Raw genomic sequence first — 14,804 nt, forward strand, 5'->3', positions numbered from 1 at the left:
TATATCTTGCTGTCAGTTTACTCTCGACTGTTAGATCACTGTGGGCATTGCAGTGGAAGATGTCCTAGATTAAATTTTCTATTTTCCAAAAAACATTTGTAAAGGAAAAACTTCTTCTGAACCAGTTTGCACTGGAGCTAGTTCATGCTGTAAACTAGTTTATGTTCAGCATACATGAATTCCAGAGGGGTTGGTTTGGTAGTCTGTTGTGGCAATTTATGCTATTATAAATTAATAGGGTAGAGCTTACTTCTTCAGATACTATGAGTGGATTTTCTCTGTGTAGTCATTTTATGTCAGAAGTTGGGGGGGCTGACAAAGCAGAGTCAAGAAGCTACAAAGTAGAGGAAATACAGCGTGAAATATAAATATGTAAAATTTGCATCTAGTTAGGAAAAATATTAGCCCTGTGGCACAGAGTGGTAAGCCGCAGTACTGCAATCCAAGTTCTGCTCACGACCTGAGTTCAATCCCAACGGAAGTTGGTTTCAGGTAGCCAGCTCAAGGTTGACTCAGCCTTCCATCCTTCCGAGGTCAGTAAAATGAGTACCCAGCTTGCTGGGGGTAAAGGGAAAATGACTGGGGAAGGCACTGGCAAACCACCCCGTAAAACAAAGTCTGCCTAGTAAATGTCAGGATGGGACGTCACCCCATGGGTCAGTAATGACCCGGTGCTTGCACAGGGGACCTTTACCTTTTAGGGAAAATACAAAAACCATTCGCTAGTTAAAGCTTGCATTGGGTGGGGAATGCATGTGTTAGTACTCATTTCATTATTTTATTTACTGTACCCCAAAATAAAAATATGGTGCCTTTGTAAAAAAAAAATCCTATCCTTATTGGAAATTAGTATGAACAGTATTGTGTGTGTAAAGTGCCGTCAAGTCGCAGCCGACTTATGGCGACCCCTTTTGGGGTTTTCATGGCAAGAGACTAACAGAAGTGGTTTGCCAGTGCCTTCCTCTGCACAGCAACCGTGGACTTCCTTGGTGGTCTCCCATCCAAATACTAACCAGGGCTGACCCTGCTTAGCTTCTGAGATCAGACGAGATCAGGCTAGCCTGGGCCATCCAGGTCAGGGCCATGAACAGTATTAGGATCAGCATTATTATAGAAAAATCTGAGGACCCACAAGGAATCATGGGGGAAACCATTTGTAAATGTCATCCACCTTTTAAAATCTTCCCCTCCAAGATTCTCTAAACTCCAAGGACTAATCCTCCACCTTTTCCCCATTTAACTGACACTTCAGATGTCTTCAGCATTCTATCCCTTCTGGAGCAGATTTGTTTTCATCATCATGCTACTTTTCTGAGAGTACTTTTCTTTGGGTTAATTTAGTGTCATGGTTTTCTACATACCTAGAGAGTCCCAGGATGTATTGTAGAGACCACTGCTTTGTGCCCTATGTTTTCCATGTGGGGGGCCAGTCAATTTACTATTAAATAGAATGATATTTATAATACATTGCTAAAATAGATTGTATAGGGGAATATATTAGTACTGTTGTGATGGTCAGCATTCATTATTATGACAATATTTGCCCAACAACACCGTTTATTTAGCCCCTCTCTCTACTTTCAGAAGCTGCCAGGAAGAAACAGAATCGTAGCCATTCCTGAAGGAAGTCACGTTTCATTGCTAAGACCAGAGATGGCCGGCTGGCAAGGAAGCAACAGTTCTGTCAGCAGCAATGAGACAGATTTAACAATTGGTTTCACCTCATCAGCAATAGCAGTCTTCTTATTTGGGACAAACTTTGTACCGGTTAAGAAATTTGACACTGGTGACGGTAAATAATTTGCGTTAACTTTAAATGCTCTTATTCATACCTCATACAGATGTCAAATGGCACTTTGTTTCAAATGAATAAATCAAGTAGATAGATTCCATGTGAGCTAGGGTTAATTAAAGAGCCATCATTATAAATGGAATGAAACATGTTATCATATCAATAGACTTTAGTAGCCCATAATTCCTAGATGTCTTCCTAAGGCAGGAAAAGTCCCTGCAAGTGGAGCGGCTACAGCCTAGTGGCTAGGAGCATGAGCTGTGACTTGGGAGGTTAGTGGTTCAAGTCTCATTTCAGCCACAGAGGGCCTTAGGCAAGACACTCTCAACTCTAGTCCCCCATCTGCAACTGATTTCACATTCAATCTTAAAAACATTTACCTTGCTTTTCTCCTAAAAAGAACTCCTTAACAGTAGCGTACTTTACAGGCCTGTAGTAAAGATTATAGTGATGGTATTTGTGAAATGCTTTCAACACTGTAGGCACTATACAAGTGCTTAGTGTTGTTCAATTTAGCAGTCTTAAAGGATTGGCAGTTTAATTCAGATGAATTTGTGAGATTCGTTCCACTGTCTTTGGCCTTTACTGTTGCTTCACTATTGCCAGTTTATGGAAAGGCTGTAACCATTCCATGATATCACATCAGCTCAGTCAATTACTACAAGATACTTCATCACCACAAAATACCTTAGTACTTTATAATTCAAGTTTAAATTCAGTAGGATCGGTATTCTTTATTATGGAATTATAATGTTGTGGTATCAGTGAAATGTAACTATGTTTTGGGGGGATTTGTGTGTTCTAGGGATGTTCTTCCAGTGGATTCTCTGCACTGCTATCTGGATAGTTTCATTAATCGTCAACCTTATTCAGAACTGTCCTAGATTTTGGCCTCTTGCTATGGTTGGGGGCTTCTTATGGGCTACAGGTAATGCTGAAGTAATCCTCCTTTTTGGAATGTAGCTAGATTCATGCATCAAGGTATCAAGTCTTTATTCGGTACATAACCAGCAAAGTTGCAAAAAGTCTAATACACAGGTATATCGAACCCGCCATCCAAATGCAATGGATGGGATACGACACCCCACAATAAAATTTGAAGCTGACTGTAAATATAAAATACACATATAAAGCCCAACAAATCACCTAAATAAAGTTATCTTTACTAGGTAGCCCTTCATTTAGATCACTACTTTATCTTTGCGAATTTTAAGGGCTCTAGCTAAAAATCTAGCACAATTCAATATAAAATCCAGGTGTGTCTCAAATAATAGTTTCTGGCTTATTTCAGCATCGGTAATTCCATGCCATCGCTTTATTATTGGTGAAATAAGCTTCATTCTACTTGCTTCATAAAACCTACAGTGCAATATGATCTGGTCCATCGACTCGATCCTCCCTGATCCACAGGGACAAAACCGTTCTTCCAATGGTACCTTTTTATACCGGCCTTCTGCTATGGCTGAGGGGAATAGATTAATGCATGTAAATTTACAGATAGCAGGAGTGGCATAATATCACACAGTAAAATATAATAATTAGTCCTGAAAGAGAAAATACATTATAAATGTTACGACCTATTCTTGCATTTACCAACCAGCTGTAATTCAGTATGAGAAAGTAGGCTTGAAGTATTTTATGACTTGAATACTAGAATTTATTGCATGAAGGCGTATTCAGAAGTATATCTTCCTTATGATTGACACTGTTAGTACTTTCAATTACTTGTATGCTTCTAAATTGTGTTTGTGAGTGGGGAATGGATATGATAGCCATTTTCCCCTCTGATTGAGATTCTGTGTTTTATTAACAGAGTGTTAGGTAGAATTTCAGCTTAGCTGAAAAAAGAAAACGTGACAAATCTAGTAATTTAAGATGCTGGGAGTTTCTGGGATTTGTTTATATTGAGCAGGTAGTAGTAGTTCTTGTACAACAACAAATAGGTATGTAGAAACTGTTGTAAAATGCGTTTATGTGCATTGTAACTAAAGACTTGGATCTAACCTGCTTTTCTCCTATTGAAAGGAGGAGGAGGGAATCCCCTTTGTCCATCAAAAAGTCAGTTCTGGGAACTATGGGACCTGCATGGACAAAAGACTTGTAGGATAGAGGCTGTAATAAGGAGGGGAATTAACTGAGTGAGTGAAAAAGTTGGTGGGATCCAAGCCAAAGATTTTAACAGGTTATTTTTATCTAAACAATCTACGTATCTAATCTAGATAACATATACCTATTATCATAATACACAGCAGTGTATAATACTTGATAAATTTTTCTTTTCTTTTTTTTATTGCAGGTAATGTAACAGTTGTCCCCATTGTTAAAACCATTGGGCTGGGCCTTGGGCTCTTAATCTGGGCTTCTTTTAACTTGCTAACTGGTTGGGCAAGTTCAAGGTAAAACTGCCACATACCTAACTAGGTAGTAACATATGCATTTGTGATTAACTTAAATATTTAAAACAAATAAGTCAAGTTTCTTATGAAAAGCATTTGTTTTCCTTCTTACTTAGTTGTAATTAGTTGTGCAACAGAAATATAGGATCATAATCACAGACTATCTCAAAAAGGATATTGCAGAGGTGGAAAAAAGTACAGAAGAGAACAACCAGGATATTAAGGGGTTGGAGTGCCTTTCCTATGAGGAAAGGCTTTTCTAGGACTTTTCAGTCTAGAAAAAAGATAGGAAAGGGGGGACGTGATAGAGATTAATAAAATTATGCATGGTGTGAAGAAAGTGGATAGAAGATAGCTTTTTCTTCCTCTTCCATACCCAGGGGCACCCAGTGAAATTGTTGGAAAATAGGTTCAGGACAGACAAAATGTGTAATTAAATTGTGGAATTCACTGCCTGTGGTGATGGCCGTGAGCACAGATGGTTTTAAAAGGGGGTCAGGCAGCGGCAGCACGCCTCTGAATACTAGTGCGAGGAGGCAGCATCAGGGGAAAGCCCTTGTCCTCTGAGGCCTGATAATTGGGCCCTCCAGGGCAGCTGGTTGGCTGTTGTGTGAAACAGAATGTCGGGCTAGATGGACCACTGGTCTGATCCAGCAGGCTTCTTCTTATGTTCTTCTGACCATTCCCAGACACTCAGTATATCCCAGTCTGATGTAATTTTCCCTTCCCTCTGTTATGCCAATTTAATTTCAAGAACTGTCAAAGAAGATCTTTCTTTCTTTCTTTCTTTCTTTCTTTCTTATTTATTTGGTTACAACAGGTTTCTTTCTTTCTTATTTATTTATTTGGTTACAACAGGTTTGGTTGGTTTGGAATTGATCCAGAAGTGGTAGAAAAGCCAGTCTTAAACTATGTTGGAGCTGGACTTTCAGTGTTAAGGTATTTAAAAAAAAAAACCCTCCCTTTTGTTAATAACATTAAAAAAAACAAAAAAACATCAGATGTATGTGAAAGAACAAATGCAAATTAGTATTTCGAGTCTGTGCGGATGCGCGTAAATGGTTTATTAATGTTTGGGAGTTATTTTTTACAGATATTAAAAATGATGCGTTACGTTTTGAAGAAAAGATACATGCTTGAAATGCCATTATGAATGTAGTGTTTGAAATGGTTTCTTTGCAGCACTATCCTGTTTCTTTTTGTAAAAACTGATATTCAGAGTTCTTCGTCGTCATCAGAAAGCACTCCATTACTAAGAGAACATGTAAGTTTTTCATTTTTGCTACTGCTTTAAAACAGTGAGCGTCTGTGTCTGCACTGGAAAATGGCACAAACAACCTGTTGATAGGACGTTTTGGAGGACATTGATTCATAGGGTTGCTATGAGTCGGAAGCGACTTGACGGCACTTGACTCACACACACACACACACACCTGAATTATTCCTGGTCTTTTCTAGGTTTAATATTAGTTTCTAGGAAGACCCCAGCTTCTCTGTTCCTCTGATTCAAATGGAGTTCTGCAGGGCTCAGTTCTGGGTCTGATGCTTTTATGACTTTAATTGAGTGTTTCATTGAGTATTCATTGATTATTAGTTTCTAGGAAGCCCCCAGCTTCTTTGTTCCTCTGATTCAAATGGAGTTCTGCAGGGCTCAGTTCTGGGTCTGATGCTTTTATGACTTTCATTGAGTGTTCAGTGGAAATAGAGAAAGAACAGCAAATATGTTAGATAAGAGAGCTTCAGCAGAAATGGTTCTGTTAAAAACCCAATACAATCTAATGTACAGGTGACAGAGAAAACCAAAAAAAAGTAATGTGGGTGAGGAACAACTGGTAAAGTACTTGAACTGTTGAAAAGTAAATGTTGAAAAGGGATGCTGGATAGCAAACTGAATGTGAGTCAATACTGTGACTTAAGATACTAATGATAATTTGGGTTGTATTGAGTTAATCTTTGTGCCCAATGCTTAGAAAACAGTGCCCTCTCTTTTTGGTAAATCCACCACCTCTGGCCATTTCTCACAGGGATGTTCATCATATGCAGCATCAAATGATGAATGGCTCATTACCAAAATTAATCACCACTGAGAGCATTTCTGTGTTGCCCGTTAACATCCCAAACTCAAAACCTCTATACGAACTTTGTGCCCACATGATGTGACAACTGATCATGTTTTGAGCTATCATGATGTACATGTATGGCTACACTACCCTCTGGATCCTAGAATTCTCTGCTGCTTCCCATAATTCAAGAAGTTTGTTACAAATAGGGAATTCTTCGTAGGAATATGAAAGGTCTAGAAGAAAATTTCAGTTAGTGAGGGTAACAGGAACTGGATGAGGCCATCTGCATTAAGAGCAAGTCTTTTCTCTGGACAGGTGACAGGGCCTGGAGGTATATTTTGACTTCCACAAGAGTAAACGAAGATATGTCCACAGTGCCATTCTTCTTATCCACTGAAAATAGGAAGCAATTCATTTAAATTACAGGATGGTTTGTTTATTTTTATTTATTTACAAAATTTATGTCTCACCTTTTGGCTCAAAGAGGGCCACCAAGGCAGCTAACAATTTAAAGCAGAACATTATAAAATATGTCATAAAATCAGTGAATCAGGAAAAGCTTCCTAATTAGGAGGTCAGAACAACAGTGGAAAGTTGGAGGATGTCTTTCCTCTGATGTTTTCCAAGAAAATCTGCACAGGTACAAATTGGGCGTTCTTTAGGACTATGCTAAGTTGTAAGACTGTCTTTCCTATCCAAAAGGATTGTGTAGGATCAAGTAAAATGTGTACACCATTAATTATTTTCAGAAATCTTAATCTCAGTGACTTTCATTTTATTGATAGTCCATCAATACTTCTGAACGTAGGAATGAAATCAGGAACGATGTATCTTGGGTGGACAATTTTTCTCCAGTGGGAAAGAGAATTATGTAAGTTCTGTTCTTCTTTCTGGTGAATGCCCTCTACCTTGTTTTACTACCTTTGGCATGCAAGGTACTACAGTAAAAGCTTTGTTATCCAGTGCTTTAAGCTTGAGTATCCAGCTAATATAATTAACCAGCCCCCCCACCAATTTCCCATGAATGCCAGATAACAAAGCTTTGCCTGTAGTTCCATAAGGCAAACAGTAACCACAAGTGGACGATTCTCATGAACTTTTGGGGGGCACCCGGTATCCCCTTCCCCCACTACTTCCTCATTCACTTCTCCTGGCAGCCCACATATCCTCTCCCCTTTCTCTGCTTCCTTCTCCCCACCCACCAACCAACCTACCTTTTATCTGCCCCCCCATCTTCAGCTATATTTATTAATTATTTACTTCATTTATACCCCACCTTTCTCCCCAGTGGGGACCAAGAGCAGCTTACATCATTCTCCTGTCCTCCAGTAATCCTCACAACAACTCTGTGAGGAAGGTTAGGCTAAGATTGTGTGACCTGACCAAGTTTATCCAGTGAGCTTTTACAGCAGAGTGGGGATTTAAACTTGGGTCTTCCAGATCCTACTCTGTAAGCACCATACCATACTGGCTTTCATGCAGTGGCTGTTGTTGAAAAGTAGCGAGCAGTGGGACCTACCAGTGGTTGCCACCAATCCTGGCTTCAATGAGTTCTCCCTTCAAAGGCCCTGTCCTTTTCCCCTTGTTTTATACTGACAGAAAGCAAGACATGAAGGCTGACAGTATTTCTGTGGTTGCCAAGCAACCCCTACAATGGCCACCGTAGAGGTAGAATTGCCCAATTCCAGGTTGGAAAATTCTGAGAGATTTAGGGGGAGAGCCTGGGGAAGATGGGATTTGGGAAGGGACTTCAGTAGATATACTACTATAGAGGCATTTTTTTCCAGGAGAACCAATCTCTGTGGTCTGGAAATCACTTGTAATTCTGAGAGCTCTCTAGGCACCCACTGGAGGTTGGCAACCCTATGTAGAGAGCATTAGTTTCTTAAAGGTACAGGCACTGCTTCAGGTTTTTTTGGAGGGTTTTATGTATTAATGTTTGTCCTTTTCAGATTTTTCTGCAAACCTGGAACTTTTCTGGGGTTTGTAGACAGATCTGGATTGTATGTTCATGGCTCCAATTTCTAGATTTAAGTATCCACAGATGGGGCCACGTTGAGAATTATATATATTGATGCCATTACAGTTTTCAGAGCTCTGACATCTCTTTGCAGGTAGCAGTTAGAATACCATTAGCAGTGGTAGTCTGAATTTGCAAGGAACCGTATTACTCAGCAAATGAATTTGGATTTTTAAAATACTTCTTTTTTTAATATTTCTTTTTTCTCTCTCTCTAAGAGGCTGTTCCCTGGCTGTGATAGCTGGAATACTATACGGTTCTAGTTTTGTGCCCGTGCTTTACATCAAGGACCATGGCAGAAGAAATGGAACAACATATACAGGAGCGAGTCAGTTTGGTAAAGACCAATGAGACATTTTAAAATATAACGTATACAAGGGCACCATGATAATTTGTAGGGAAGGAAAGGGCCAGAGAAGAGGAAGAGCAGAGACTTTCTGTATCTTCTTTGCTTCCTCCATCCTACTGTAGCAGATTTCTGATTATAGAGTTTATTGTGATGACAATTTTTGTAAGGGACAAGGAAACATTTCTTTATCAGAAGAAAACTACAACTGGTGACACTTGGAGATCAAAGTAATGATATATCTATAATAATATTTATATATGAGTTGATGTATGTAATATATGTATGTGTGATTCAGCCAACATCCTTACTCAACAAAAACCCAGGAGGCTTTAAATCTGTATATCTAGGGCAGGAGTCTGTTCTGAAAATGTGATCATGTTTTCTGCAATACTGTGAGCTTGTATAAACTTCGTATGGTCTTTTGCGTATTCTTGAAATATGGTTTGTTTGCTACGTATGTAATGTGTGAAATCTACATTTCTGTTTCAGATTTAGATTATGTCTTTGCGCACTTTAGTGGCATCTTCCTTACAAGTACCATCTACTTTTTGATCTACTGTGCAATAATGAAAAATCATCCTAAAGTGTATCCTGAAGCCATAATCCCAGGTATAATGCTGAAATATTATGTATTCTGTTGTTGTAATTACAACTTTCTATCACATACACCACTGCTGTTAGTCATCTCCATAATGTGAATGTACTAATCTTTAAGTTGTGTTTGAGTTAAGATTCCAAACCTGTCACTCCATACACTGTTCATTTACATAAATCCTTCTGCAGTCAGAGCTCTTTGAAACGAAAGGTATTTATGGGAACTGTTGATATATAGTGTTTTGCATTAAATACATAAACATAATGATAGATTTGGAAGGATAAGTTTTAGAGGCTCATTCAGCATGGGATATGCTGGTATTTCACATCTGTGTGAAATATAGGAAATAGGAAAGGTTGCAGTTTTTCATGCTGTGGGGTGAGCTTGGCTCCTTCCCCACATTGCCTCGTTTGTTCCTCAATAGACATTGCCTCTGGAACCAATACCTATTTCCTTTTCCTCTTTGCCCTTCCTTCCATGCTTCAGGCAGGAACACTGTTTTATTTCCCCCCTCAAAGCACATCACTTGTTCAGCTGATTAAAGATTTGTTCTGTGCCCCCTTTTATATGAGGTTTTTAATGTTTGAAAAACTGTTTTGAGAAGAGGGGCTGATAGGCTTTGTAACTGACACAAGGGTGCACACACTTTTGGCTGCCAACTAGAGAAACAGGTTTCCCTGAACTTGGTGTGGGTGAGAAATTATTTATTTTAACTTATTTATTAAAACATTTTTATCTCACCTTTTCCCCATGGCTCAAGGTCACTTACAATATGTAATTAAACATCAGACAACAAGGTTCTATCTTGTCCCCCATGCTTTTCAAAATCTATTTAAAGTCGCTACATACAATGGTTTTGCTACATAGTATGCATAGCTTAAATGGTGGATGTATTGTGTAATATATTCATTTCTGTTGTTAGGATTTGTTTCTGGCATATTGTGGGCACTAGCTAATTGCTGTTGGTTCCTAGCAAATCGTTACCTCAGTGCTGTGGTCAGCTTTCCAATAATCACTGCAGTAAGTACTTCTGAAATACATTTCTTCATGAAGTAATAAGGACAGCATTTTATCCTTAAGGTGTATGAAACCTTTTAAAATAATCAATTTGTCTTCAGAAGCCCAAGCAAGTTAAAGATGGTGTATGAAAGGGACCTTAGTCTAACGAACTCAATGAACTGTTGAGATGATGATTGGGAGAAGGACTATATTCACCACCCTAATCTCCTTAGGAGCCCCGTGGCACAGAGTGGTAAACTGCAGTACTGTAGTCCAAGCTCTGCTCACGACCTGAGTTCAATCCCAAGGGAGGTTGGTTTCAGGTAGCCGGCTCAAGGTTGACTCAGCCTTCCATCCTTCCAAGGTTGGTAAAATGAGTACCCAGCTTGCTGGGGGTAAAGGGAAGATGACTGGGGAAGGCACTGGCAAACCACCCCGTAAAACAAAGTCTGCCTAGTAAACGTCAGGATGTGACGTCACCCCATGGGTCAGGAATGATCTGGTGCTTGCACAGGGGACTACCTTTACCTTTTTTTATCTCCTTGGCGGAAGGGCAAAATAAAAAATAGATTAATCGAGAATATGTTGACCCATGTGAAATAATGAGGCTATTGTACAGTTGATCCATGGGAAATATTAAGCCTATTGCCGGACTGACCTATATAAAATAATGACCCTACTGCAGGTCTTACCCATACACTTTCCTCAGATGGTTTCCACTTCTTTTTTCCTGTCATGATTATGAGCAACAGTATCCCACATGATTCCATATACACATGGCTAAATGTAAATGATTCAACTCATGATAGTAGAAGTATTTATTATATATTACACTTGTTGTTCAGGGGCCTGGATTTATAGCTGCAATGTGGGGAGTCCTGGTCTTTAAAGAAATAAAGGTAAGATCCACAACATCCTAACTTCATTTCTCTCACAATTGCAACTCCAGGAAGAGTTGTGTATTTCTCTTTGTAGGCCAGTGTGCTTTAGTGGTTAGAATGCTGGACTAGGATCTGGGAGTCCCAGGTTCAAATCGCCACTCATGGAAGCTTGCTGGGTGACCTTGGGCTTGTCTCTCGGCATGACCTACTTCACAGGATCATTGTGAGGACAAACGTGAGGTGGGGAGAATGATGTAAGACCCGATCAGTCCCCATTGGAGAGAAAATGAGAGTAGAAAGGCCTACGTAAATAAATATCCAGTGTTTAGTGTACTTCGGCTTCATCTGCTGCCACAGCGTTTAGAATGATTTAAACATGTGGGGGAAAGAGACATGCTGGTGAGTTGAACTTTTGTACCTCTTCCACAAGGAGATGTGCAAGTTTAAAAGAACTGAATTCTTCAAACAAACACAGTTGTTCATCTCTCCCAGTTTTCAGTTTCCAAAGGCTTAGGGCAGCAGAACTACACATTACAAGCTGCCAACAGACACTTCTACAGAATTTATCTAAAGGAGATTAGCCAAATACATGTAGTTTAGGTCTATTAATGACTTAATAGTCTTTAGGGCTAAATGGGATCTCCATGTTTATAAGCAATTGAATGTCAATTACTGGAAGCAACAATGGAGAGAAGCTTTGGCCTCTGTATCTCTTCCAGAGCATCTGGTCGGCTAACATGAGAAAGTGGCTCCTAGAGTAGATAAACCATTGGGCTGATCCAGTGTGGTGTAGTGATTAAGAGTGGTGGACTCTTCATGTGGTTTCCCCATTCCTCCACATAAAGCCAGCTGGGTGACCTTGGGCTAGTCGCAGCTCTCTTAGAGCTCTCTCAGCCCTACCTACCTCACAAAGTGTCTGTTGTAGGGAGAAGGGGATTGTAAACCTGTTTGATTCTCCTTAAAAGGTAGAAACCAACACTACTACTTCTTTATATATCCTTATGGAGGAAAGGGGCAGTTTGGAATTTAAAAAAACCATAGGGAGGAGTTGTTTAACCCTTCCATTTCCGCCTCAAATTATTTCAGCCAAACCTTGTCCCCCTTTGCCATGGAGTTCTGGGTGCTTGTTTACAAGAGCAGAAATTCATCTGGAGCCCCTGGACAGTAGTGCTCTGGTAGAACAGTGGCCATCAGGGAAGGGCTTAAGCACTCTTCGCCCCCTCACATGTCTTCCTCTTTCCTAGAGCTGCTTCTTATTCAGACAAGCAGCTATGAGCATTTAGTGATTTAGTGAGCTATTAGCATTTAGCATTAATTTCAGTGGACTTAGAAGGAAGTACCTCTGTTTAGGATGGCACTGCAAAGCTCTTCAAGAGTTGCTGCATGTTACACTTTCCTAATGCTTTTACATATCTTGGCTGTATCTGACATGTTTTTTTTATGAATGAGTGTGTAAAACCAGATTATTTGGCCAAATCTGGTTATTTCACTACATGAAGTAAACATTAGCTGGCTACTAATATTTATGTAGTGTGTTTCTGAAAACACATTATAACATATTTGCTGATCTGAAATGTACTGTAAAAAACCTGATTACTCATTTGATTTCTAGAAAATAATGCTGTTCTCCCTACCCCTACCCCTCTGTGTTTTCTTTGTCTACTCAGGGTCTGAAAAATTATTTTTTACTCTCAATAGCCTTTTGCATTATTTTGGCTGGGTCACTCTCAACAGCTTTTTCTAAAGTCTGAAGAACATCATTTGAACCAACAGATGGCAGCAGTAGTAAAGACATTTAAGACGTTCCGAAAGATTGTTTATTTTCTTGGATCGCAAAAACCATCACTTTCCGTTTTGCACTAAATGCACATAATTTTTCTGTGTTTGGAAAAATAAGGGAGAATCTTTTAATACTTAAAGGTTGGGCCATCATGGAATGAAATCTGATTCAGAACGATTCTCTAATGTATTGTCGGTTATGATGTCACCACATGGGTCAGGAATGACCTGGTGCTTGCACAGGGGACTACCTTTACCTTTAAGTACTTATTAGTGACTGTGCAGGGAAGTAATATCTGTGTTATGTTACATGGCAACTTTCCTTTTCGTACTTACAGAGGGCTTCTTAACAAGGATCACTGTCTCTAGGTACTGGAAGTTTTCTGATACCAGGCTGTTCCCGGTTCCCCTGAGTTTGAGGATCGCTTTCAGAACAGGGGCTTACCATATGGTTCTTTGAATCTTAGCCATAATCTGCAGTCCTTGTGAAGCATGAACTCCTTTGTACAGGAGCATATTAGTAATAGGGAGCAGCTCATTTGCCAAAGGCCCACAACTCAGTGATAGAACACACAGGGTTGAACCAAGACAGCTTTTTCACTCCATCTTGTTGAAATTTATTTCTTACTACAGCTTCCGTCCCACATTTTTTTCCCATGCAAGTCCCATGATCCCCAACATAGCCTTTTGGGTGGTTAAAATTGGACCTCTCCCTCCCTTTTTCATCAGTGAAAAGCTGGTTGGATCCAACCAATGCTTTGTAAGCATAAAGTCCCAGGTTCGGTGTTCAGTACATCCAATTTTAGGATTTCAGGTAGCAGGGTTGAAAAATATTTTTAAGGTGCTGTGAGTCATACAGGGAATAATCAACCTTTTAATTAAGTTACCATGGACTTGGTATCAGTTCTCTTTCAAGAGAACATTTACTTACCTTTTATACTTTTTCATGTGTTGTATGATTTTAATGTGAATTCTGTCACTATTGTGTATTAATGTCCCTTGTTCTTAAGGTAAAGATCATATATGTTTTTTTAGTTGAACTTTGATTGAGGGCATGTTGTTTAAGTTGTTTTATTTTTACAGTTTTCTTGTTTGAGAGAGCATTTTGCACAATCATTTAAAGTTTATATATATCTTGGGACTCTGGAGGTGCTTCTAGTAAAAATTGGATTTTGTAATGTATCCTAGAATTAAAGATCTGTAAACTTTATTGCTAAACTTTCTTGTGAGTTCATTTCCAGAGGCACTAAGTAATTCCTAATACCTCTCCCCCTAATTGGTACAGACATGTAACAGTAATGGTAGCAGGTATAATTAATTAGTAACAAGAGTAGAATTAAGCAACAGTCAATCAATGAGAAAGAGAAGACGAACCTATAGCAGTTTATACAGAGATGTTATGTTATTTAACAATTTTCATACCAAATTATGTGAATAAATCAATTACTCAATTTAATTTTTTGATTAAGCTTACAAATGTTATATTCTGCATTCCCTAATATAATTATTAGTGAGCAAGAAGAAATACACACACACACACAAATAAATCACCAAAACTATTTGAACAAGCAACTACTAACATACATTTACATTAGGTTTTCCCCCTCAGGTCTGCTTCAGGGCTTAGATAAGGTCCCTCGCCCTTAATTCAGCACCCTTAGTATGTCTGTTGGCTGCCACACTGAATGGGTGAGCCCTTGGGAATGGTGTCGCCTTGCAGTCAGCACAGACCGGAACACTCCAACTCGTTGTTCTGACCGGGGGCAGGGGGGCCAAGTGACGCTCGCTTCAGCTTCACTTACAGGGATTGCATTGGCCTCTCTCCTGTGCTAGCCACCAGCTCTTTTCAATCTCATATTTGGCAGTTGAGATACAGCATGATGTGACTGTAGGTCTCTGGAGAGGAGGCTTATAAACTTCCCAAATAAAT

The 14,804-nt window shown here is 39.4% G+C and overlaps 1 protein-coding gene across 2 annotated transcripts; it reads left to right on the forward strand.

Moving 5' to 3' along the window:
- The first annotated feature begins 1,638 nt into the window (after positions 1-1,638).
- On the forward strand, positions 1,639-12,922 carry TMEM144 (transmembrane protein 144). 2 transcript variants are annotated; one of them, XM_056855246.1, is made up of 11 exons: positions 1,639-1,792; positions 2,598-2,720; positions 4,089-4,188; positions 5,047-5,127; positions 5,371-5,452; positions 7,037-7,122; positions 8,490-8,608; positions 9,110-9,229; positions 10,138-10,235; positions 11,060-11,113; positions 12,763-12,922. In XM_056855246.1, exons 1-11 carry the CDS (start codon positions 1,654-1,656, stop codon positions 12,844-12,846), a joined length of 1,086 nt encoding a protein of 361 aa, XP_056711224.1. In that variant the 5' UTR covers positions 1,639-1,653; the 3' UTR covers positions 12,847-12,922. The 2 variants fall into 2 exon arrangements, with proteins under 2 accessions (XP_056711224.1, XP_056711223.1); XM_056855245.1 differs by lacking the exon at positions 11,060-11,113 and having other exon boundaries at positions 1,643-1,792.
- The last annotated feature ends 1,882 nt before the right edge of the window (positions 12,923-14,804 follow it).

Source organism: Euleptes europaea, chromosome 9, assembly GCF_029931775.1.
Source record: "Euleptes europaea isolate rEulEur1 chromosome 9, rEulEur1.hap1, whole genome shotgun sequence".
NCBI lineage: Eukaryota > Metazoa > Chordata > Lepidosauria > Squamata > Sphaerodactylidae > Euleptes > Euleptes europaea.